Below are 26,144 nucleotides of genomic sequence, written 5' to 3' on the forward strand. Positions count from 1 at the left end.
TTCTAGGCTGGTAATTTGCATTATCTCAGGTAATCTTCAGATGAAACTGCAGGGTGCAAACAACTTAGCTAAAATATGTGTAAAGGAGAAATGATCTGTTTAATGTGAGCTAAATGTCCTTGATCTGTAGTATCTGAAGCTGTAGGTAGATAAATTACATCATCATCTTCATAAGTGGGAGTAAAGTAGTTGGGTTTCAAAAATGATCTCCATTTGGTTCTGCCACCCCATCTCTTCCTCAGAGTCTGTTTTGACGTTCTTTGGAGTTGAAATAAGCATCTCTCAAAAAGCAAATTCCTAGGAATATTTGAGCTAAATTGCATCAGTCATTTTGGGACCGTGGGAGAGTGGAAGAAAAATTCAGGTTCCCACTCAAAATGGGCTGGAACCATAGACTTTCCAATTGGTTGTGATCTTCCATGATGAAGAGAATCAGTCAAATTGTAGTAGGAGTATTTTTGCATCATTTCATATTAGGGAGACTTAAAGATTTCTTTGGATGACACATTATTGAGCAGAATGTTCTTTGGCATATGTGTATATATATGTGCATATATATTTTATTAACATTTATAAATATTATATATTTACTAATATCTATTATGTATAATAACATGTGTGTTATGTATGTATATATTTTAAACAGATTTCCTTTCCCATGAATGCTTATCAAAACAGAACATCTCTAAAGTAGTTGAAAACCCAGAGTTAAATTCCTTTGCATCCACTGGGTGCCAATAATTTCACAGGATCCAGTGTTATGTTAGCAGGATATTTAATTAGTGAGATAAATGGAGAAATGTGGTTTTATTAATATTGATCAGCTGTGGAGGATTAAAAAAATAATAATTGGAGCCGTGATTGTTCCCAGTCTCTGATTCGTCCTCTACAACCAGCACCACCCCCTCTTCCTCATCCTAAATGTGTAATGATTTGTCACTTCCTTACTTTATGCTGACTTTTTATGCTTTCTTACTATGACTTTATGCTGCCCTGGGATGTTTCAGATTTTGGACATAAGTAAATATGTTCGAGTTTGAGGCTGTTTAAATTTATAGTTTCTTCCAGATTTTAACAGTCCCTAAAGAGTTGGGTTATTTTCACTTACAAAGTACGAGTGAAATGGAACCAGCCTTTCCTTGTATGGTTAGAATTTAGAAGACGCTTCTCTCCTTGTCCAGTAGAGGCCTGACGTAATTATACCATGCAGTGGAGTTCATAAAATATACATGTGTAGTAACACTGCTATCCTTCATTCTTCAACCTGTATAATGCACTAATAGGAGTTATTGAATTTAATAAATGACTATATTTAGATATGCTTCTTTCTATTTTGGTTTATGTTTAAAAAATTAACCATTGCTGGGGTCCTTGTAAATCCATTTTAAAAGCTTCATCACTAGATGATAAAATTACCAGTTAAGAGGTCAACTCAGACAGATACACCTCTCCTGGCAAATCTGATCTAACATAGCCAATATGCCTTTTGCCAAAGTCTAAATTTTAACAGGCTGCAGCTTCATTGGGCCAGAAGGAAGGTCAAAGATTAGGGCTCTTAAAGTCCTTCACTTTTCTGGTATTTGCGCCAGACTCTGGGGTCCATGCAGCCGACCACACTTTGATAGAATGCAGCGCTGCAGTTGGGACAGGCACTCTGCTTCCCACGGTGGGAATTATGACTGTTAGAAAACTGATAAAACTCTTGACAGCACTGGAAGTTGTGAATCTGTTTTAGGATAATGTAAAATATATGCTATGTATTTTTATTTCGATAGAATATAAGATAAAGGAAAAACTGGGCTGGTGCCCCTGGGTCTTGGGCCCTGGAGACATGACCAGCCCCGGCATTGATAGTGTTGGTTCAGGGCCACAGATAGCTGCCCTTACGTCCTCTGAGCATCCTGATTGTTCAGTTCGACTCAGGGATGAGCAAGTTCTCAGGAGGTGAAGCTCCAGAAGAGGACTTCTTTTATCTTTGGCTTTTTCCACACAGGTTTGGATGCTGCCTCTCCCGACATTCCCTCAGAGGCAAAGTGGATTGATCCATACAGCCTAGCTTCTTGCACTTTTCATGTGTGTAGGCCAGTCAGACCTGGCTCATCCAGTGTGGAAGGGTGATTTGTGGGCTCCCACATCTCATATTCAGACCTCACTGGAGCAATGCCTGCTGAGAAGCCCCTTCTCCCATGCTCATTGACCATCTCCCAAATGGGCTCTGGTGGCTAGAGAGCTTCTGGGGCCCATGTGTTCACAATCTTGGCCCCAGAGGTGGGGTTTCCCTCTCACTATAGCAAAGTGGTTACACCCAAGGTTTTAGCACCTCCTGGCTCATTGGTTTTTGCTGTGGCACTCCACTTTCCTAAGGCAGGGCAAAAGCAGTCAGATATGAGGCATCATTTTCCTTCTCTGCTTAGCCTTGCTGGGCAAGGGACCATTTGAAGGACTCATTTTGCATAATGAGTTTTGACTCAAGGTGTGCTTTCACATTTTAGCAGCAATTAGGCAGTATTCTTACATTTGCAATGGGTTTCAAATATTCTAATGCAGATGTCTGCTTTTATAGGGCTTATATTTAAAACCATGATTTTCCCCCAGAAATACGTAAAAATGGCAATTATAGTTAACCTGGAAAAGTGACAAGGTCCAGGAGAATGCTTCACGTTCCATCCAAGTCATAAAGTCTGTTGAAATCACAGAGGAATATTCAGTTACTGAGACTTGCTCAAACCTTACTTTGACATCAAAGAGAATGTGACATGTGAAATTAAAGCAAAGGAACTTGTCTTTGGCTCCAGTTCTTGCCTGTCAGACACACATCCTCAGCTTCCAAGGACTTGCATGTGTTAGAACAGCATGTTCAAGTAGAAGATATTTCACAAGATTCCACATTGCTATTGGACGTGATGCCATCCTTTGTATGTGCAGAGGGCATTGATGAACCGCAGTTGGAAGGATGGACATTTCCTTATTTTTTCTCCAGTGCTGAGGATGAGTTCATCTTGGGTTATCTCTTGTCTTGCCCTTGTGAAAGGCAGAATGTGTTGGTTACATGCTTGTGTCTCAGAGTACATTGGCCATCCAACTGAGAAATCAGGTGCTAAACTTCCCACCTACCAGCTAGCCCTTGACTTAGAATCTTCTTAACATTGGCTGCTGAGTTTCAACCACTTAGTTTGGATTAGGGTTGTATTTAAAATAATAAATAGAGAGAGATGGGGCAGAGGGATTCTTTTAAGCCTTCTCTGTGATATTTCATGATGTGCACCTCAGAGTCTTCCTAACTAGATGGGTGAGAAGGCCGGTTATGCCATAAAATTAAAGTCAGAGCCAAAATTCCTTGGAGTTAAAAATAGTGTAATGCTGAATCCCCAGGATGCAGAGGAACCTGTTCATGTTTATTCATCCTCTAGAAAATGGAATCACTGCCCAAGAACCAATATGGTCTGATTTTACTCTAAATGTGGTTTCCTAAAATCTATTAAGGGCTTGGGTGAACGCAACAAGGATCTAATAAAGCCAAGTAATTGAACAACACAGAGGCAATAAAATTTACGGGGGATCTTGTCGGAGATCAGCCGCAGCCGGAGACAGCACGGACAGTAACGTAAACTAATTGTGGACTTTGATGTAAATGAACTTCTCTGGAAAAGAAATTGAGGCTTCATTTCGGACAGCTTTCTGAAACTGTCTGCAGCATGCAGAGTACCTGCCAAAAACACGTACAGCAAAATAATTAGAGTTTATTCCGGAGGAAATTACCTGAAAACAGGCACATGCCCTAAACATGGTGTGGGGATGATGCACAAGGGTGAAGCTTTTTCACCTTGCAAACTGTTCAGTTTAGCTGACAGAGTAGGTGTGCTCAGGAACAGTGGTGGGGCTGAACACTGATGGGGAGGATAGAGAGAGAGAGTACAGTGGTTGTTTGGTAGGAAAAGGTTATTGGAAGTGGGGAAGAGCTTAATGTAACTATGAAGAAGTGAATGACTTAGACCCTTGCAATTTCAAGGAAACAAAATGTCTTACCTTGGGGCATAAATTGATGCAAGCTACATGTAAGAAAGACATGGTTATGAATCGACCAGATTGGCCAGGTTTTGTTTTTTCATCTTTACGCACCCAGGACAAATGATATTAAGCTAAATGTATGTCTGTGGTTAATGCTAATATTTGAATGGCCCTCTGTTTTTAGGTTTTGTGAGTGTTGGAAAACTGGAACTGTGCACCACAAGTTACACTTCTCCATGTAAAAGAAATGTTGACAGTTGAATTATCAGCTGTTGCAAAAACAGAGGCTTCATCATAAGTGAGAGCAACAAGGCATCACCTGCAGTGTAATTGATAGCAAATATACCTTGCACTTAGATGGTGTCTTGGTCTATCTGTCAAAGCAGAGCAATGCTGTTTTTGTATTAGGCTGAAATGTTTTTATGATTTCCAGTGTTTAATCCATACAGTTTGAAAGACAAGAATTTGAAAAGTAAATTGACATTTTTGATCGCACGTTAATGCCTGTTTGGGGAAAGATTTCTAAGCCATTAGAGTTTTCCTTTGTGTTTTGGGAGGTGGGGGAAAGGCAGGTTTTTATGCAGTTATGTGAGAAGCTTCCTGAAGTCTGACCTTTGTTTTCTATTTTTTCCTTATATAGGATGATTATTTCAGGAACTGGAATCCCAACAAGCCCTTTGACCAAGGTAAAGGATGCAATATTCCTTGCTGTATATTCCGTGGGAAATGCTGTCTCATTTTCCCTTCCTTGCATGCTGAGTTACCCTTCCCACAAAGGCCAGCTAGCTGTCTTATTTTATTGACTTTGTGGACTGAATTGACTGGGGTGATAGAAATTATTTTATCAAATTGGTTATTTGAGATTATGTCTGAGACAGATTTAAAAAAAATTTTTATTGAATTGATGAGTACAGTCATTAATTGGTTTTGTTAAAAAGCAAAACAAAACAAAAAAACCAAAATAAAGTGGTCATCAAACTAACCTGGTGAATTGTGGGGCTGAATCCAGTAACTTCATTCATGGAACAGACTATGCCTGGAGATGCTGCTCAATTCACATGAGCTATAAAAATAAAACTTTCTTTGTAGAAACAGGTTAATCTCAGGAGACTTTCAAGGGCATTGATACTTCATTTGTTAAATAACTTCTTCATGATTTCTAAATAGAAACTTGATTCAGAGTTGGCTCACTGACTGCTTGGGTTGAAGCCTGGTCCTCAGAGGGCTCTTTCCACTCACACCAGCAAGCGTAAAGCCAGTCTCCTGATGGCCAATGTAAATCAGCACCAGTGTCCTCCTGTGAGTTATTTAAGGCACAGAGAGGACCTGCCGTGAATCACATCCCTGTTCCTATTGTTCCATGCGTGGCTGCGGCTGGCTCAGACCCTGATGCTGAAAATGATGGTAGATTGTAGTTCAAGTGCGTATATGCAATTAGTGCTGAAACTTGGAGGAAAAATATTACCTACCATGTCTCAAAGGTTCACATTTCTAAGAATGAGCTTCAGTTCTGTAGCTTGAGTATTTGACGTGATCATGATGGTCAACTTGACACAAAGAAATCAAGGAAGGCGTTGACATGTAACATGGTAGAAGGTGCTCCTGTCTGCCCTCTTTGTCACATTAATGTGTCACTCTCTCTCTGGACTCTGGTTTTCTTATATGCAAAGTCGATATTAAAGTTTCCACATATGCATTTAGCTTATGCCTTCAAGTAGTGCAACATTTTATTCATTCATACATGCATTCAATTATTCATTCTCAAACATTTATTGAACGTCCACTATGCACAAGCACCAAGCCAGTTACTGGGGATAAAGCAAAAAAAGCTGTGGTGCCCGCCCTGGAGGAGCTCAGAGTAGGGAGAGGGGAGATGACTCCCTCAACAACTGCAGTGGGATGTGTTAACGGCTGCGATGCTGGCATGTATGAAGAAGCACCGAGTCTGCAGGTGGGGGACTTAGTGTGTGTGCATGTGCCGTGGGGAGGGGGTGGCTGCCAGGGCAGGCTTTCCTTTGGAGGATCTGTCTAGGCTGTACATATCTCAGCAGCCTCCAAGGGCCTCACTCCTTTAGCAATGACTGCATCATCATAGTAAATCACATTAAAGCATATAGAGGCATTTGTAATTTAACTTAGCAAATTTCCATCAAAAATGGTCAAAATTTCTACAAATTTATTTTGAAAGGATATAACATAATTTCAGAAGCATACTCATATGTAGAGCAACACATTCTCTATGTGCCTGATGCAGGAGGCCTACTGAGAACATCCCTACCAGGCTTTTGCTTACAGAGGTACCGCAACTCATAGTGGCAGGCAACTGAACCAGAAATAGGTTCTTGTACCATAAGAATCAAATTTTGCCTAAATAATTGCCAAATTTACTCTTCCCCAAGGCTTGCAAACAAATGCGAAAACTCTACCAAGGGAAGACATTTTTATTTTTACTAATACACAGTGGAAAAGGTAATACATGAAGTGGGCATCATTTGCCATTCGGGGATATAAACGGTAGCTTCCCTGGATATGGGGGTTGACACAGAAACTTTGAACACCAAGAAGACCATGGTATTTAAATCTGCTTAACTAGAAAGTCCAAACAGAGATTTTTCTCTCCTGGGAATGATGGCAACTATACCCAGCAGAGTCCCTCTTCGGCTCTCTCTTTCTGATTCTGCAGGCATGAAAACCGGATCTGCTTGTAAATTGTCCCAGAAAACCTCAGGACTTTATGGGGTATAATTGAGGACCCTAGCCGAGAAACCCTACTTTGTATCTCAGGTGGAGCTGCTGTTGGCTATTTATATACAGAGCCGTGGGGAGAACAGGCAAGGCTGAGAATAGCCTTCACTTAAAATATCAGCCCCAGCAGATGTCATCAATTACCTTTGTGCTGCTCAATAAAAATGGGAGGTTACTATATCAGCGCTGACACCACTTGGTGAAATATAAGCCACAGGCATGGAAGATGTAGAGCATTTCATCTTCCAGAAAATAGGAGAATTGCTGAACTCCAGTGGAACTTGTCAGCTGCAGAGAGAAGTCATTTCCCCTCCTAAGCTGGAAAAGAATCACACATGGTTAAAGTGGTTTTTTGGTTGGGGAAACTTGCAGTTTGTAGAAATGGAACTTGTTGAAAAGCATTCCAGAGTTTCAGATGACAAGTATGGGTGAGGTAGAGGTAAAAGGGCTTCATGATGGAGGTGGGCGCACAGTGGGCTTAGTCTAAGGGGAGAAGAGGGGAAGGAAGGCCGCGTGGAGAATTCTGGTAGAGTATAGCCAGAAAAGTGGATTTGAGGCAGCTTTTGAAGGACATTCCATACCAATCTGCGAAGTTTGAACTTTGTTTTCTTGACAATGAGGAGCCATAGAAATTTTCAAGCAGAAGAGTGACATGATGAGGGCAGTATTTCAGGGGCATTAGGTTTGATGACTCAATGGCTGTGACTAGGAACGCAAGACATACCTGCTAAATGATGACCCTCCTATAGGACTCTTGGGTCACTTCTCCATTGCCTTGTTCATAATGTGGGAGCCCTGGGATTTGGCGCTCACAGACGGTCAGACTTACCATTCAGCTCTGTAGCTTCATTTCCGAAATGCCCATGTAGCCCCTAGTTGTCTTAGGTGTTGGTGAATAGTTAGGAGATTCGCAGTATTCAAGAAGTAGTTGACTACCTGTAATTGCTCTCCCGGCATAAGGTTATTTACTGGACTCTGAACAACAGGGCTTCAGAGAGCGAGCACTTATCATCATGTAATTGACTCCAAGGCAGTTATAAGAAAGTGCCTCACCTGGTGGTCTCCTTCCGAGACTGAAAATGCCTTTAACTTGTTATCTTTAAGCGAATCATTAATGCTTATGTCAGCGGAGTATAATAGCCATCAACTTCAAGCTTTTCTAAAAATCCTTTCTGAGATTTGGATAAAGTAGTATATATATTTTTGATTGTAATGATTTAGTGCCAAATCTCCTCACAGAAGGGACAGACAGGAGTTCAGAATTGAAGGGAACAATTATAAACTCAGGTGAGAGATTTCCTTTGTGAAGTCTGCAAAGGCAGACACCCTGCAGAAAGAGTCGGGCCGGCCGCACAGTTTGAGAGGGCGATGGGCAAAGGCAAGTGGATTGCTGTCCTGTGTGGGGGGAGGAGAGGAGGCCCTTAAGTGGACTCAGCATGAGGCTGGCTGAGGCCACAGGCTCGGGGGTGGTTTCAGAGTGTTGGGGGGCTCTATTGCTTTGCCCTTTCAGCCCCTTCCCTCAACTGGCCCCTGGCAAACCTGGGAGCACAGAGTGGGTGTTGAGCAGACGCAAGGTTAATGCTTCTGAAAGTGGGATCTGGTCCAGCAAGATGCTTCCCCAAGAAAATACCCTGGTCAAGTAACTTTGGGACACACATATACTCTGTGGTTCATCTCTTGGAGATTGACAAGGCTCATTAGCAATTGAAAAGCTCTGAGAAGTCTCCTAGTAAAGAAGTCCATTTAACCTACCATTTTCCAGATTTGCCTTTGACCACATGTTTTTATTTTGATTTTTTCACTCCACATTTATCAGGTATCCAGAGAAAGTAGTGTATTCTGTGGGATATGCTTTGGTAAGTGCAGTGTGGGGTCTTGGGGTTTGGAGTCTGATTCTCCAAGTTTGGAACTTGACTCTGCCAGTTACTAGCTATGTGATTCTGGGCAAGTTGCTGAACTTCTCTGATTCTAAACCTTCCCATGTGCAAATGGCAACAATAAAAGCATTGAGAGGATTAAATGAGATGAGATGTCTGGCGTATAGCAAGCGCTTGATAAGTGCTGTTTTAGCAAGCAATTGATCTTTTTCATTCCCTCCTCTTCCTGCCTCTTTCTGTTGCTTCCCTCCCTTCCCACTCAGATTTTCTTTCTTTCTTTTGTTCCCTTCTTCAGAGTTGTAATGCTCTGGAGCTCCTGGGACTAAATCGGTTGTGGCCTGTCTCACACGAGGTGGGTCATTGTAGTGGTGCACCCCAGATCCTCATTATGGGGGCTGAAGAGGTTGAGGCTCTCAATGTGTTTATTTGTTCTTTCATTCATTCGTTCATTCCCTTAAATAGTTATCAAGCGCTCAATGTTTAAACCTACTGTCCTGGATAATAGGGACCACACTAAAGACGGCCTCTCTGTGGGACACTCTTGGTTATCAATCATAAGCCATCCATCCACGGTCTTACACAGGCATGGAATGTGTGTAAGTACCAGGGGTGATTGGGGGCAGGAGCAAGAGCCAGTACTGGTGGGGGTGGGGAAGCGAGGGGCTTGGTCTGGGAAACTCGTAAGACGTCAAGTGTTCATGCAGGTTACATAGGTCAGTTTCAGTTGAGGTGACATTTTTTGCTACAACTTGGCCTCGCTCAGCCTGTGCTGTGTGTGCAGAGCAGGGCACCACCAGCCTGTGTTGAGAGCAATCACCCTCAGTGCGATAATGAAGGTGCTGTTCCAAAAGTGGGATGCTGATGAAGAAGGTTATCCAAAGGGCCTGGAGGGCAAAGAAAGAGAGAATTTAGTGAACCACAAAACTGTGGTAAAAACAATAAATAAAAGGTGTTGCTTTGGGAATTCACAAAGTAGCGAATGAAGAAGCAGCAAGATGAATTCTAACAAGTTGTTTCAAAGCTTCTCAACCAGTTATTTTTGAAAAAGAGAATTGAATCTTATTCACAATGCTTTTGCTGAATAGAAGGGTTTTTGGTGCATTGGGGCGGGGGGGAAGGTAATTTATGTATGTAACCAACCTATCACTTTAATATAAAACTCTGATTAGCTGAAATGTCCTAAAGTGATGGCACACATTATATTCTATACGCAGCCCTGGTCCACTCAAGAAAGAACCCACTGACTTATTTGGGTATGATGTTCTACCTGATGAAAACTATTTTAGGAGAAATGGCTGAAGGGAGATTTATCATGGAACTTTTTTGAGACAAGTGGGTTCCTTAAATGTGGAATAAATAAATGTTTTAGGTAAGGTGTATAGCCATTGGTTTTGAGGATAATGTTTTGCTTCTGGAATGAATACTAATCGTTCTTCCAGAGCAGCCTGGCGTGACCAAATCTCAGATGATGCTGGTGATCTTCAGAGCAGAATAGCAACTTGTAGAAATTGATCTCCAGATACAAATAAAGCTCAGAAAGCCTGGCTCCTTTCACTCGTGCTGTTCACTTGAATAGAAGAGAAGAAGGAAAACCTGCCCTTTGACTTCCAATCTATTATACCAAGAGCTGACAAGCTCAAATCCTGACCAAAGCCCTGAACCGTTTTGAGATGAAAATTCCTAAACTCAAAAGGAGAGAGTTCTTCCCATGTTCCAGCTGCGTTTCTGGAACCAGAGCTCTGTGGATTATTTGCGGCATCCGTGTTTTGTCAAAGTTTTAAAAGACCCCTGGGGGAAGGCAAGATTGCATATTTCTAAAATTGTCCTTTAGAAGGGGATTTTTTTTCCTCTAGATTAATCTGAAATTTTACATGATAGAATTCATAGAAATCTTAAGTCCCCATAGCTTTCCTCTTGATGTGGAATTTAACCTCACCCCAAAAAGAGCCTCTGATTTGCATGCATGTGGTCTTGAATATTTTTCAGTGTTTAAGGATCTTTTCACTTTATCTGATCCCTTGAGCTGCTGATTTTGAGAGGCAGCTGGCCTGATTTGTGGGAAGCATCTTAATAATTTTCTTCTGCTTCTCTCATGTTTGGTCTGGCTGGCTTCAGCCTTTGCTACCTAATTTAAGGACTATGCTTTCGCCCTGGCAACAATTCTTCTTTTTGTGTTAACCCATTCCCCACCTGAGACATTCCCACCATCTCCAGCCACATTAGCCTCTCTCCCCACTGCCATCTCTTCTTCTGTTTCTTGATTATGCCAATAAAATAGTAACTATTTAAAACATTTTTTTGAGTATTGATTTTTAAATGTTCCATGTCAGTTCTGCCAGGGAAGAAACAGAAAACTGTTACTTCAAATATTGGTGTGCTCCTGCTTTAACTCAGTTTATTCACTTTGAAGTTGGATGAAGTTGAAAGGTTTGTCTTATTTCTAGCTGCCTTTGCCTGCTTGCTTATTTTAAAGAAATAACACATCAGATATAAAATTGAAATCCCATGGTGGCCCTTCTTAGTCCTTTTTGCATTTTCTTTTCCCTAAAGGTGACCATATCATTAACATTCGTTTCTGTCCATGTTCATACCCTTTTATGTCATCTGTGCATGTCTGCAAACACAGTTACATTAGATGTTGTGCAATAGAAATAAACATATCTTTCTCTATCCTGTTTATTTCACTGAAAATTGTTTTTGAGGGTTTTTGTTTTGATGGTTGTAGATACAGTTAGTTCCTTTATATTGTAACATTCTATTATACTAATATGCTGTAATTTATCCACACATTTCTCCATTGGCAGACATTGGTGTCGTCTCTGTTTTGCTGTTGGGGCTGCCTTTTCACACCATTTCTAACACACACTGATTCTTCTATCAAGCCACTTGGCCTCGAGAGTGTGACATCCCAAGAGGGGCGCTAAGGTGGGTCATGACTCTGCCACTGTCAAAATGTGCAACTTCAGGCAAGTCATGTGGCCTTTCTTGACTTTAGTTTGCCCATCTCTGAACTAAAAGGTGTGGACTGGACGGTTCCTGAGGTCCTTTCTGTCAATGGTGGTTAAGCCATCACGGTGCCGGGCAGTATAGAGTCTGTATTTGTTTTCCTCATAAAGGAAGGAAAAATGAAAAATTTGAAGCCTGATGCTCTTCTTTCAAAGGTTACAGTTTAACCAATGTGATGTGAATATAACTTCAATAAAGCCAATAGAATTAAATGAGCCTTTTCACCATCAAGAATGGGGAGGGAGACTCAGAATAAAAACCAAAAAAAGCCAAAGTAAGAGGTACTTTCTCTTCTCACACAGTCCTGTGGGCACTACAAAGTGTGTAGGAGGGAGCAGAGTTTAAAGGGATCCAGTTCAGATCTTGGCTCTCCCATGAACTTGCTGCAGACATTTGAGTAATTTTATCTACACTTCATTTTCTCATCTGTAAAGTGGGGCTAATGGTACTGTAGGGGAGGAGACATATCCTCTACCCATCTGGGTCCTTCTGGCTGGGCCATGCATTAAATTCACATGAGGCAGGATAAGAGGAAATCAAACAAGGCTTTATAACATGTATACATGGGAGACACTCAGGAAAACTGAGCAGCTTGCCAAGATGGTGGAGGCTCTCATCTTAAATACCATCTTCAGCTACAAAGGAGGATGTTGTGGGTAGTGGTTTGGTACTTCAGAGAGGAGGAAGGCAATTCACATGGAGATGGAAAAGCAAATGTTTGGTAAATAGAACTTTGTTGAGAGTGTTAGAGGGAAGGTCAAAGTTTCTTTCAGAATCTTTTGTTCTTAAAAATAATCAAGCAAGAGAGACACATTTTGACACAGTACCTGTCTTATAGGGCATTTGTAAGACTGAGTGAGATCATATTTGCAAAGGGCCGGGAGCTGGTGTGTGGCACGTGCTCAGTAAAGCTCAGCTTCTTCCCAGCTTGGCTCTGTCAGGTATGACTGTGTAGGCTCCATTTCCTCATGGAGTGCCGATGGCTATGTCACTGTTATATTCCAGCTTCCCCCTGACTTCTTGAGGAGCTTCCAGTGCCCTGTGACTCCAGAAGCAAGAAGCAAAAGCCATTCTGGGTTGCATTCCACCCTTTGGATGGCATAATAGGGAATCATGAAGGGTAATAAAATTCACCTTGCAATGATGGCGCACTGCGGCTTCCATTACTGTATTTAAGCGGTTCTTTCAGCATGAACAAATCCATTTTAAAGACATGTTTATTACCTTCCCCCAAACTCGTAAATTGTAGTGTTAGTTTTATAAAAAGGAAAAAAAAAAGCTTTCCTGCTATTCCACTGGCTAGAACAACGGCTCCTGAATTAATTGTATTGTATTGCTTGAGTCCTAATGAAACAGCCTTGGTTTGGGGAAATTCTCAATAGGGAAAAAAATGTCAGCTGAATTTTAAAATCAATCAATAATGCTGTTTAAATTTTCCTCATTTGAGCCCATAGAGTGGATTAGAGCATTTTCACAAGAGGGAGAAGCCCGCTTAGAGAAACTCGGCCAGAATCACCCACAGCTCTTATGCCCGAGATGGAGAGTTTTCTGTTGTTGAGGTCTTCAGTTGTGTTATTAGCAATTCATTCCTGGAGGCCCATCAAATGTTCATTCTGCCCCAATAACCGTGTATAACGAGAGGCAATGAGCTATATTGGAAACCCCCTGGGCTTTGTAGTCGCAAAGATTAGGTTTGATTCTCAGCTCTTCCCTTTAGTAGCTGTGTGTACCTAGGCAAGTGCTTAACTTCTCTGAACCTCAGTTTCCTCATCTGTAAAATAGAAATTGACATTGATTATACCTATGACATGAAGGGTCTGTAAGACTCCTGATGTAGTACCTGATTTCAGTCTGATTATAATGATCATAATAAAGGCAGTAAGCCTTTAGTAAAAGACAGAGCACAAATGTTTTATTCTGGATTCTCAGATCTGGAAGAATCGTAGAGATTTTTGATATGTCCACTTAGCCCATCCAGGATATGAGCTAACTAATCAGTGAATTGTTCGATCAAGTACTTACTGATCAGCTGGCAGGTGCTGAGTTGGTTCCTCGCAGGTACTGTGTAGAGGAATGTGACAGAGGCTTTCCTCATGGCACTTTGGTCTGTGTAGCTGAGAGAGAGACACGTGAAGTAAAGTAACCCAGAGGGTGTGCTTGAGGCGGCGTCACAGAACCTCCACACTGGGGGCTTGGGAGGGGACGGTCAGCCCTTCCTGGGTGAGGGTTCGGAAAAGGATCCTCAAGGAAGACAGCTGGGAACCTGTCTGAGGATGGGTGAATATCTGGAGGGCAGCTGGAGGGGCAGCTTCTGATGGGAAAAAATGTTTTCTGATAGCTGAGCATTCAGTTGCTATAGAAGTGAAGTTTGATAGGATGCTGCTTTTATTTTTTAAAATTTTTTAAAGATTGGCCCACCTGAGCTAACTTCTGTTGCCAATCTTCTTTTTTTTTTTTCTTCCTCCTTCTCCCCAATGCTCCCCAGTACATAGTTGTACGTTCTGGTTGTGTGTGCCTCTGGTTGTGCTATGTGAGATGCCACCCCAGCATGGCTTGATGAGCAGTGCTTGGTCTGAGGCTGGGATCCGAACCGGCAAAACCCTGGGCCACTGAAGTGGAGTGTGCGAACTTAACCATTCGGCCACAGGGCCGGCCCAGGATGCTTCTTTTAAAAATATGTTTATTAAGAGAAATGAGAAGAATGTAAGTCATTACTTTAGTAGGCTGTTTACTCTTGACTCATTTGTTTTTCAAAAGAGTTCTGATGGGCACCTTGAAATAGCCCTGGAGCAGGGATCGCAAACGGTGCAGGAACATAGGGAAGGGTGGGGTCTGTGACAAGCCAGCACCTGCTCCACCTCCAGAGAGTGACCATGACCCAGCGGTAGCTGAGGATGTCATTAGGGTCTGGGAGCCCAGCATCACCAGGACTTCTGATTTCTCAAAAGGAGCGGGAAATGAAGACATTGTTGTATGTGTGAAACCTCCTAATTCTTCAGTGTTGGCAAATAAATCAACTATTTAAAAAACAAAACAAAATTGAGAGGGTAAATGCATCTTTGGACTTCTTGTCTGTGGTTCTCTCCTAGCTGGAAGCTGGGGCCTCCTGTCAGACCTTGTCTTTTGCCTGTGAGTCCTTGGGGTCCCTCTGATCTGGAGCAGGAGGGTGGCCCAAGGGTGGAGGCCATGCCCAGTGGAGCTGGGGACACACAGCCTGAGTGGGAGTCATCTCTGCCCAGGCTGCGCTCAGACACCATGAGGCCTGAGGCCACAGGTACTGAGCTTGGGAGCTCGAATGTGAACTGAGCCCCAGGCAGAGCGCTGGGTTATTACTGCTGTTTCTCTGTGGCCTCCTGCGCCACCTTTAGATGGATTGTTTTAATCTTGAGAAGAGGGAAACACGCTCCCTGCCCTCACCCGGGTGTGCAAGCACACTCTCACACTCACACAAAAGAAGGTGCCTGGGGGCATTTGGAAACATACCACTTCCCAAAGAGCAAAAGTGGAGCCTGTTTGATCCCAGAGGCACTCAGTTTCATGCTCTGGGAGGTTTGGGCCGTGCCATGGGCAGTGGCAGCCTGGCCCCCAGGAGCCATCGGCAGGAGATGGGTGCCATGCATGCAGGTGGCTCTGTGCTGCTCCTGCTCTTTAGCCAAAAGAGAACGGTAGGAAGGGATAGAGAAGGTGGAAAATGTCAGAGGCACTTGCTGCCGGAGGGGAAGACCCCAATTGGATGCAAGATTGTCTTTCTGAGCCCACTGGAGCCAATGTCACATTCTAGCCCTGGGTTTGCCCCAGGGTTTGTGTCACCCTCGAGCCCTCACCACCCCTCCGTCCCTAGAACTGTAAGGCGAGGAGATCGATGCACATGTTTTCTCGCTACGTTCACTTCAGCTCCATGAAGGCTGTTTCCCACAGGGACTCATCTGACATGTCATTCAACTCTCCTCAGATTTGTAACCAAATGCCTGATAGCCTGGTATTTCTGTTTTTTTTTTTTTTTTAAATTTATTTTCTCTATCCCATTCTCTAAAATGTAACTTTCAGGAATATATATCAGGTGATAAAATGAATAGATGACAACCTTTGGATGGAAGGAAAAAATATAAGTAAAGCTGCAGCAAGGGTAGCACTCAAAATGCATGCACAAGAAAATTCTGTGCACTTCTAGAACTGCCCCTAGGACTTCCTAACAACCAGAAGAAGGGAGGAAAAAAACAGCCTTCTGTGCCCATGAGAGGAAAATAAGGCAGCTGTTCAGGAGAAATAGGTGATGTTCTTGGTACTAAGACCAGAGATGCCTTCCTCCAGTGAGTTCTCTAGGAGAGAGTTGTCAGGGTGGACCACGTTCTTGACAGTGTCTGACAGTAAGTACCACAGTGAGTTTTTCCGATTGCTTTCTCTGCGTTCTCTCAGTGTACACCAATGGCTTAGTGCCAGACGCAATTCTATAAGTTAGTTCAGTGATAAGCCAGAATAATACAGAGTACACAGTCTTCTAAAGGTCTGGCTCGATACACAGATAAAATTGACAACATCGGGAAGCATGGAGGGCCTGTGTCTCTATCAGGGAATACTCTGATTGTTTTGTTTCTGGTAACTGATTAGCATTGGAACAGAGAGTTCTGGGCTTTTCCTGGCAGGAACAAGGAGTTCAGATGATCTGTGCTGCCAATGAGCAGAAGCAAATGGATCTCCTCTCATCAGCCAAGTGGCAGGTAGAGCCAGTGTCCTCAGTCAGACATTCAGAATCCAAACGAGCACTTTGATACCTGAATGCATAGTCATCTTCCTCCATGCTGAGTCCATAGGTCAGTTCCGACCCACAGGCAGATGGGTGATTGTGAGCATCAGCGTTCTGCCTTACGCACCACCGGAACCCCAGAGCGTGACAGAGGTGTCACATGGGAGCTTCACGATGTCATTTGGCCTTCACATGGGCGCGAAATGCTTCCCTTGCACACACACGTGTATATTTATACCCCCACTTCTCAAATGTGTGCCGATGCTGATATGCTCAATAAATTCGTATTTTATTTAAAGATATTACCAAACTCATATTAGATTTTGTTATGGAACTCTCAGCCTCCAACAGAACTGTTAGCACGATGGCTACCTTTGGAGGGGTGAAGGGGGTGCAGTTCACAAATGTTGACTGGCAGTGAAAAAGGGTCTCCATAGTAGAAGAATTTGGGCACATCGCCCCAGCAAGTAGATACAGGAGTTTCATTCTGGATCTTGTCAGCAAGTGTTACAAAGCACTCATTAAAAACTCAGTAGAAACTCATAGAATGCTTAATTTTAAGCCATGTCTTTTCTCAGCAACCCTGCTAAGATAAATAATTTAAAAAAATAAAAATATATACCCTTAGGGAAAAATATCATCTGGGGGTGTGAGCTGTGTAAGTGTTGGCAGGCAACTGCTAATAATTATGACTTCCAGTTTTGGGGCCGTCGATCCTGAGTCGTCCTTCCTGTCAGTGATCAGGCAGGAGGAGAAATTCCCAGTTTGTGATGACAAAAATTATACTGTCAAGTTAGGGGAGAACGTTCGTCATTCTGTTATTGAAGCAAGGCACAGATTTCTTCATCCAGAAAAGGTTTCAAGTGCTGTCTGTACCATTTTAAAAGTAGAGGTGGGCTGATAAAACACTGAGCGGTGTGGGCCAGCCTCCACATAAGCCAGCGTCGTTCGTGGAATTTGGAACTCCTTCAGAAGTACTAGCTGTACTCAGATATCGGTTGGGTTGCTTGTGCAGAGAGAGTTTCTTCTGTTGGGCTCTGATCGACAACCCTGGAAGCAGTGGGTGGGAGTTGCAAAGTGATAGATTTTGGCTTCATTCAAGTACAGCCTTTTCACAGCCCAGGCTGTGTGGGGACGGGGTAGGCTGCCTTGCGGGGATGAGTCACCATTGCTGGGATGTGCCACCTATGACTGGGCAGCCACGTGGCTGGTTTGCCGTTGAAGGAATCAAACTTTCCATGGGGACGGGGGTGCGTTACTTCTGACTTTGAGTTTATGTAGTTCTGTGATAAGGCAGGTCTGTTGAGAGGTGATAATTTATTTTATAATAGAAATTATTCCCCATAGGATTTCCTCAAACAACCTGCCTAATTGGTGCATCTGAAGTAGATTCAGTTTACCGAAGTTATGTTTATGTAGCTGCGCCTGAATTCCTAATAAGTAAATGGGGTTGATCGTATACAGTTGAAGCCTCATTCGTTGCAAATACAAGGGACTGAGAAAGAAAAATGGCTGGATTACTGGGTGCCCCTAGTAAAGGAAAATAATGTCCAGTCAGTTTAGGGCTTCAGTTCCAGGTGCTTGAAACTCACCTATTCCTCTGAATGGATTCTGTGGTCTTCGGCGGGAATGGCAGGGGCAAAAACGGCCCTGGTGCCGTACTTTCTCTTGTTGGAGCTGCAGATCCAGGCGTCGATTTCCAAATATAGTGTGAGACTCATGTAGAGAGATTGGTATCATCTATGGAAAAAAAAATGTTTTTGCCTTGCGTTCAGATGCTTGAGTAAGGGGGAGTGAATAAAGAAGGACTTGGGAAGCCATCATCTTCACAGAGATGCCACTGAGGGTCTGGAGGAATAGATTAGGCTGGTCTCTGCCCTCAAGGGAGGGCCAGTGCCTGCCCTGTGCTGTTGTCCAGCTTCAAAGGCTGGAGCCACGTCTGTGGATCCCCTGCCACAGCCCCAAAGGGTGTGCTTTTATGAATTCCTATCATCTGATTTAGCTTGTGTTGTGGGAGAAATCGGAAGCGCATGCAGGATTAAATGTGGTTTTGTTAGCATATCAAATAATGACTCTAGATGTTTAGAACATCATGCTATGTCAGACACCAAGAGGAGACTCTGCAACTCTCAGATAAAGAGGGATTGTTATGTGTTTGGAAAGTATGTGCCTAGAGTTTACATCTGGTCAATGCTGAGCTGGTCTGCCTTGGAAAAGAAAAGGGAAGGACCACTCGGCCTTGAAGGACATTTAGGCTGAACCATCTGATCACCGGGGTGGGTGTCGGTCAGAAATGGTAATACCAGCTGTCAGGTTAATCATGCTACAGGAGCTTTGCTATAGAATATTCTTGGTGGCTGCTGTGTTCATGACTCTTATTATTCACATTTTTCTTCTTTGCTCTGTATGTTTTCCATTTTTCTTAGAACTATGCTTTCCATATGACTTTGATTCTTTCAACGTGCAAAATGGAAAGTTATCTGGATGGTATAACTTTAGATAGTATGGAGGGAGATAGGAGAATTGTAATTAAGGGAGCGAATTACAGTTATTTCATCTCTTAGCTGTTTGTCTCTTTAGGAGTTTACTATAACATCATTATAATTCCCAGAAGGCTTGCACTGGGGCCTTTGCATGTTCTGTTCTCTCTGCTTCGTGTATTACTGACCCCCTTCATGTGGCCTCTCCAACTTATCCTTGAGGTCTCAGTTTGTATGTCACTTCTCTCATTGACCTTAGACTAGATCAGGTCACTCTCTCCTCACAGTCTGTGCTTTTCCTCATTACGCAGTTGTAACTTAATAATTTTTCAGAATTATTTACTCTTTGTTTCCCATGATCTCCTTGGGAGCAGGCTTATGTGTGTCTTGTGTACTTCTGTATCTCCAGGGCCCAGGGTAGGACTGGACACAAAGTAAGTGCTGAGTTAATAGTTGTTGGGAAAAATAATAATTACATTTACTGAGCACCAGTATGCCAGTGCTGTCTATTCCTCTTTTGAAAAAATGTGTGTATGCTCACATAATCTTTGTTAATACTGACATCTCTATAAGGAAAACATGGTTGCTCCCATGGAAAACGGTTCAGATCTTGAGAGTAGGATGCTCAGCAGCTTTTAAAGGGGTTCAGGAAATTCACACATAGTCATCTGGAAGTATCCGTGAAATCAGTATAAAAAAGCAAAACAATATCTCTAATGTGATTCTACTTATGTAAAACAAAGCATTTATATATGTGTATGTCTGAGAAATGCTTGTGGTTGCACACAAAATACCTGAATCAATACCAAATTGTAACCATTTATTTCTGAGGGATGAGCTGGAAGGAGTGTGAAGAATTTTACCTTTTCATTTCTGTATTTATTTGTTTCCCAAGGAAGATTTGCCCTGAGCTAACATCTGTTGCCAGTTTTCCTTTTTTTTTTTACTTGAGGAAGATTGTCCCTGGGCTGACATCTGTGCCAGTCTTCCTCTATTTTGCGTGCAGGTCACTGCCGCAGCATGGCTGACGAGTGGTGTGTAGGTCCGTGCCTGGCATCCAAACCTGTGAACCTGGGCTGCCAAAGTGGAGCACACTGAACTTTACCCACTACACCATGGGGCTGCCCCCAGGAATTGTACTTGTTATTTTGTAATATTTTATGTATTATAATTTAAAAAATTTACTGTGAGCCTCTCTTTGTAAATACAGTAAAAAGTAAAAGAAAGAGAAGGCCTTGTCCTAGGTGGTGTGGTGGGCTGAGGGGGGTTTGAACCCCAGCCCATCTGGCTCTGAAGCCTGGGCTCTATTCTGACACCCTTTATGTGTCTAGAGCAGTAGTTTTAACTGGAGAGGTTTTGTCCCCCAGGGGGCATTGGCAATGTCTGTAGACAGTTTTGGTTTTCACAACTAGGGGGAGGGTGCCACTGGCTTCTAGTAAGTTGAGGGCAGGGATGCTGCAAACATCCTGCACTGCACGGGATGCTCCCCACGGTCGTCCAGCCCAATATATCAATGGTGCTGAGGCTGAGGAACCCTGCTCTAGAGTGGCGGCCAGCCCTGACAAGACTCTGGTGAGCCTGGTGCTCAGCTTGGCCCCACAGGAGCATCAGCCGCATGGCTGTGGGATGCCCAGCACTGGCTGAATGGGCGCTGGACACAGAGCCTGCTCCAAGGCCACATAATTTCAGTGCCCAGTGGAAACAGCAAAAGTTAAATGATGTATCAGCCTTATCCCCAACCAAGGCTTTTTAAAGAGAGACAGAAACAGAGAGACAGAGCTAATTGGGCTTTTAGGGAAGTCAGTGATCAGCAGGAGAGAGAGAAGGTCCCAAGGAGGGCAGGAGCCTCCGTGAGCCCTAGCACAACCTGAGGGAGGATGATGATGCCTGGATTTCCCCATCATCTCCTTTAATGATTTCCACGCTTGTTTGCTCCCTGAAACCAGGTGTCATGCAGGCTTCCTAAAGTCGATCGGGGCAGGCTTCTGCCGGTGCCTGTGTCATCAGGTCTCCTCCAGTCAGTCTCTGGAAGTTTATTCGTTATGGAGAGGACCCCTCTAGGAGCTGCGTGGAGACACAGTGAGCACCCAGGGCGGGGAGGCTGCTCCGCCAGAATCAGAGCGTCGGCTTTGTTGTTCTGCTGGGAGGGCTCTTGAGAATCCTCTCATTTGGCCTTCTCACTTCACAGAGGGGAAACTGAGGCCATAGAGGGGAAATCATTTGCCAAAACTGTCCAGTTAATTACTGGCCAGTCAAAACTGGACCACAGGCCGCTGGCTCCTGGTCTTGTAGTCAGCCCTAAGACAGCAATGAGAAGAAAAGAGTGTTTTTTTCCCTAAAGACAGAGGCAAACAGACAAGAAAATATTCTCCTTGTGTGGGTGGGCTTGGGTAAGATTGGTTCAGGGAGTAGCAGGGGGAAAGATGATGAGGGGGTGAGGGCTTTATTTTGTCAGTGACTCAGTAGTTGAGTGGTTCTCAAAGTGTGGCCCTCAGAGCAGCAGCATGGCATTTCTTAAGAACTTGTTAGAGATGCAAATTCTCCAGCCTCACCTCAGACCTACTGAATGGGAGACTTTGAGTAGGCAGCCCACCAATCTGTGTCACCTGGAAACAGTCTACTGGGTGATACTGATGCACTCTCAAGTTTAAGAACCACTGGGGAAAAGGGAGGAAGATGGAACTTTGTTTTCTGGTGTTGCCATTTCATTAGCTGGGACCTTGGATGTGTCACATGACTTCTCTGGGCCTCAGTTTCATTGTAGAATGAGGATGATGGTACCAAACTTGCAGAGTTGCTGGAATAATCAGTGGGCTAATGTAGGTGAGTGTGATTTGTACAGCAGTACCCAAACCACCAAGCCAGGGGCCTGCATTTGCTTTGCTCCTCATGGACTGGTGAATGTCACTGTCACTCTCTCATGATGAGCCTTTAAGGCTGCTTTGGTTCTCCTTCTGTCCCTGTAGAGTAATGCAGCCCATTCCTGAATGTTGAGGCCACTCCATGTGTCTTCCTGTGGGCCTCTCTGGAAGATTCAGCTTCCAAGGCTTTGCACGTGGGAGCAGGCAGCTCTTGTTGGCTGGAAAAGGGGAGGATGTGGCTGAGGGAGCAGCCAGGAAGGCTGTGCCATGAAACTGACCCAGCATCTGCGAATGGACCATGCAAATGACCCGGGAAGACGGTTCTGAGACAGGAGGGTCTTCATTACAAGGGACAGGTGATCACAGCCTATGTAGATTAGAGTGTGGAGACTTATCACTGAGGGTGGCAGTAATCATGATGATAGACCAAGGTGTTAGGTGACTAACATGTGACGGGCTTAGCCTTCTTTCATCTAATCTCAGACACCATTGTTGAAAGATACAATATTAGCCTATGCACCACTAAAAACACCCCCCAAATGCAAACTAATCAAACTGACGTGCCGCTTGTTGTAGGAAAAAAAAATCCTAATTTCAATTTGAAATGTGAAAAACAAGGGCCAGTCTGCTGGCACAGAGGTTAAGTTCGTGCAGTATGCTTTGGTGGCCCAGGGTTCTCAGGTTTGGATCCTGGGCGTGGACCTACGTACTGCTTATGAAGCCATGCTGTGGCAGGCATCCCACATGCTAAATGGAGGAAGATGGGCACAGATGTTAGCTCAGGGCTAATCTTTCTCAAAAAAAAAAATAAAGATGTGGAAAACAATATTAAAAAAACAATGCTAAGTGCTATTTACATGTTATTACATTCGGTCTTCACAGCTGCCCTGTGAAACTGGGGCTATTACTGTACCTGTTTTACAGGTACAAAAATGAGGCTTGGTCAAGTCAGTTGTATAAGGCAGGGGCCAGCGAACTTGTTCTGTAAAGGGTCAGACAGTAAATATTCTAGGTTTGGGGCTCCATATGATCTCTTTTGCTATAACTCAGTTCTGCCTCACAGTGTGAAAACATCCATAGATAATATGCAAATAAGTGGGCATGGCTGTGTTCCAATAAAGCTATTTATAGACACTGACATGTGAATTTCATAGAAATTTCACGTGTCATGAAATAAGATTAGTTTTAGTTCTTCAACCATTTTAATATATAAAAGTTATTCTTAGCTCTGCGCCGTACCAAAAACAGTAACATGCCAGATTTGGCCCTGAATTTGGTCCCTGGGCCATAGGTTTTGATCCCTGGTTTAGAGTCACTTGAAGTCGAGGTTCGAATCCAGATGTGTCTCCACAACCAGGTTTTAATCTCCACTATACTGTGGTGTGTATAATAAGGAGAGGTAGCTGATTGTCAACTTGTTTATTCTCAAAACACTAAAAAAACTTGTCCTCAAAGTACTATTTGTCTTAATCATGAAGTTTGTCAAATTTTTCAAGGAAGGTCTAATTTTAATGTCTTCTGAACTTGTTTCTTCTTAGCTCAATGTTAATTATAATTTGAGGAGGCATTTTGGCTTTTAAACTGACAGTTTGGAAATGTAAAGTTTTTCTTTTGGAGTGAAAGAAACATGGTATAAAAAATTCAGTTCAAAGTATGTACAAAGAAAAACAAAGTTCTTCACTCGCTTGTTCCCTTTTATTCCACAGTTCTTCTTTCCATAGATAACCACTGTTAACAGCTTCTTCTGCATCCTTCTGGAAGTTGACCATGTGACTACAGCAATGTGTGTATGCATATTCATTTTTATCTGAATACTTTTTTATATAACACATCTTAGAGCGCTCTCCTTATCAGTTCATCTATTAATACATTATTTTTAGTGGATGTGTAGTAGTCTACTGTGTATGTACTCCTGAAGTACCATTATTTATTTAACCATGTTCCTGTTTTTGGATTTATTTCCAATTTTTTAGTTATTACCAAACATGGCTCATTGAATATTGCTGTAAGTAAATCTGTCATGCTTCTGTAGGATAAGTTCCTGATGGGAAGTCCCTGCATCAAAGGAGATGTGCGTTTGTGATGCATTAATGTTTCTCTTATATGAAATTTCAAACAAGTTTTATTTGCCTGAGCCGAGAATGTCTACAAAGAACAGCGTTGCTGGTGGGAAACCTGACTCCCTCCTGTCATGTTTTCAGTTATCTGGTTTTTGTTTGGTGAGGAAATAGGTCGTTTCATCTTCAAAAGAGTTGCCAGAGAATTAGTACATGGTGACAGTGAGGTTTGGGGCTCCAGATCTCATCACAATCTTTGACTTCTGTTTAAAGAACAGTCACCTTTTCTTTAAGAACACAAGAAATGTGCTCTGGGCCTGCCTGACCAGGATTCTCTGATGGGGAAGCAACAGTGGTTGAGAAAGCTCTAGTCGATCTCGATGAGTTTTTCTCAAAGCCTAAGGTAAGATTGTTAATAGCTCATATGTCAATTGATGTCTACTGGTTTTGTGTACTGACTCTGTTCCAGAGTCAGTACTAAGCCCTTTAAATGAATTATCTCCTTGAATGTGTGTGATGACCTTAGAAGACTAGAACTTTTCTCATCTCCCTGTTCAGATGAGGAAACTAAAGTTTAGAGAGGCCCAGAGTCACAGAGCAGTAAGTGGTAGGCCCAGTGCTGACTCCAAAAATCCCATTCTTGCCCCCCAAGCATCCTGTTTTCTATCATTAGTTGTCTCAAAATTTTCTAAGTATCCTGTACTTCATGACAGAGATCCGTTAATCCGTAGTTAAGAGCAAGTTGACAGTAGTAGATGTTGCTTCCGCCTTCTGCTTCACAGATTATTATGGAAATAGGCTTTTCTATTAGACTGAGAGTTACGAGGACAGGATAGTGTGTCACTTATTCCTGTAGCCTAGCACAGAAGGGTGCTCAGCAAATGTTGAATGAGTGAGTGAATGAATGAATGAATTGGACAAATAAATATAAAATAATTAAAGGACAATTTAAGACTTTATATTATCAGGGTAGTAGGGTTTACAGATTAAGATGCTGTAGGTTTTTAAGGGTGACAAGGAAAAAAAAAAAAGATTGGAGGGGCCGGCTCAGTGGCCGAGTGGTTAAGTTCGCGCGCTCTGCTGTGGTGGCCCAGGGTTCAGATCCTGGGCGCGGACATGGCACCGCTCGTCAGGCCACGTTGAGGCGGCAACAACTATGTACTGGGGCGGGGGGGGTGGGGCGGTTGGTTTGGGAAATAAAGCAGAAAAAAGAAAAAAGGATTGGCAACAGTTGTTAGCCTAGGTGCCAATCTTTAAAAAAAAAAAAAAAAGGGTGACGAGGGCTCAGAAAACTTACACTTCTCTATATTTCCTCGCCTAGGAATGAAACCAAAAGAATAGTGGATTTTATTTTTAGTATGTTAAAAGTTTACTTGCTAGCTAATTCTTAACCAATTTATGTGTAGGAAAATAGACAAGAAGAGTTAATACAAGGCCTTTTTTTCTAGTCAAGAACCATTTCTTTTTTTAAAAAGTGCCTTGTGGACTTCTGTGGTGATGACTGGTTGTGTAGCTGTGGTCCAGAAGAGGTATATCTATTATGTTCTCTGCAGCGTGGATTGTTATGGATCACCAAGCAGAAGGGAGAAGGCAAAGAAAATATGCAACTTGCATTAATTACACAACCACAGGATGGTGTGGGTCCTAACCAGAGCAGAACCGAAATTTCTACGTGACTAGTGGCACCTGAACTGAGGGCATGTCTAACTGAGATGTGTGTGCCACCCTCTAGGAGCTCCTCCAGGTCTCGGTGCCAGAACGGAGCTTGCTGCATGCCACGCACCCCCTGCCCCTCCAGCTTCCCCTGCCAGCACCTGCCCACCCTTCCCATACTCAGCCCCCTGGCCTCCTGTTGGTGCTTTGTTTCTAGCCTCCACCTACCGTGTTCCCCATCCCTCCGTGGCCTCTTCCTTGACCAGGTTAGTGCCTCGCCAGCCTTCGAACTGCTCTTCCTCCTTACTTTTCTTTTTCAGAATTTTTTTTTCCTCTTCTTGATCATGGATTCTGTTCTTGAAGAATATCTCAGGATAGTTAAAGCTCTTTAGAAGAGAATTTTTACAAATGCAGCTGTGAGAGAATTCATGCTTCTGAGAATTCGTGATTGGGCCATCTGACCACGGATCCCTGGAGGTTGCTGATGTCACTGTGACTATGCTCTCAAGCCTTTCCAAAGCCTGAGCCTGGGCACTTCCAGACTGAACTTGTGCATTTCTCTCTCCCGCAAGTTCTTGATGCTTGTATTGCCCTCAATTTTGCTTTCATTTTTACGGAGCAATATTGAGTGTGTAATTAATTCCCTCTTCTGCTTACGTCCTTAACTATTGATCAGAACCAACAATTGGAATAATAATGATTTGAGGTATAAT

At 43.1% G+C, this 26,144-nt stretch overlaps 1 protein-coding gene across 2 annotated transcripts in view; it reads left to right on the forward strand.

Annotated features, from left to right (window-relative positions):
• Window positions 1–26,144, forward strand: part of SPOCK1 (SPARC (osteonectin), cwcv and kazal like domains proteoglycan 1) — a 477,850-nt gene that overhangs the window by 213,880 nt on the left and 237,826 nt on the right. For both annotated transcript variants that reach the window (XM_046665421.1, XM_046665422.1), the window contains exon 3: window positions 4,649–4,694. In XM_046665421.1, the coding sequence (XP_046521377.1) occupies window positions 4,649–4,694 (46 nt within the window). The remainder of the gene's footprint in view (window positions 1–4,648; window positions 4,695–26,144) is intronic.

Source organism: Equus quagga, chromosome 7, assembly GCF_021613505.1.
Source record: "Equus quagga isolate Etosha38 chromosome 7, UCLA_HA_Equagga_1.0, whole genome shotgun sequence".
Lineage (NCBI taxonomy): Eukaryota > Metazoa > Chordata > Mammalia > Perissodactyla > Equidae > Equus > Equus quagga.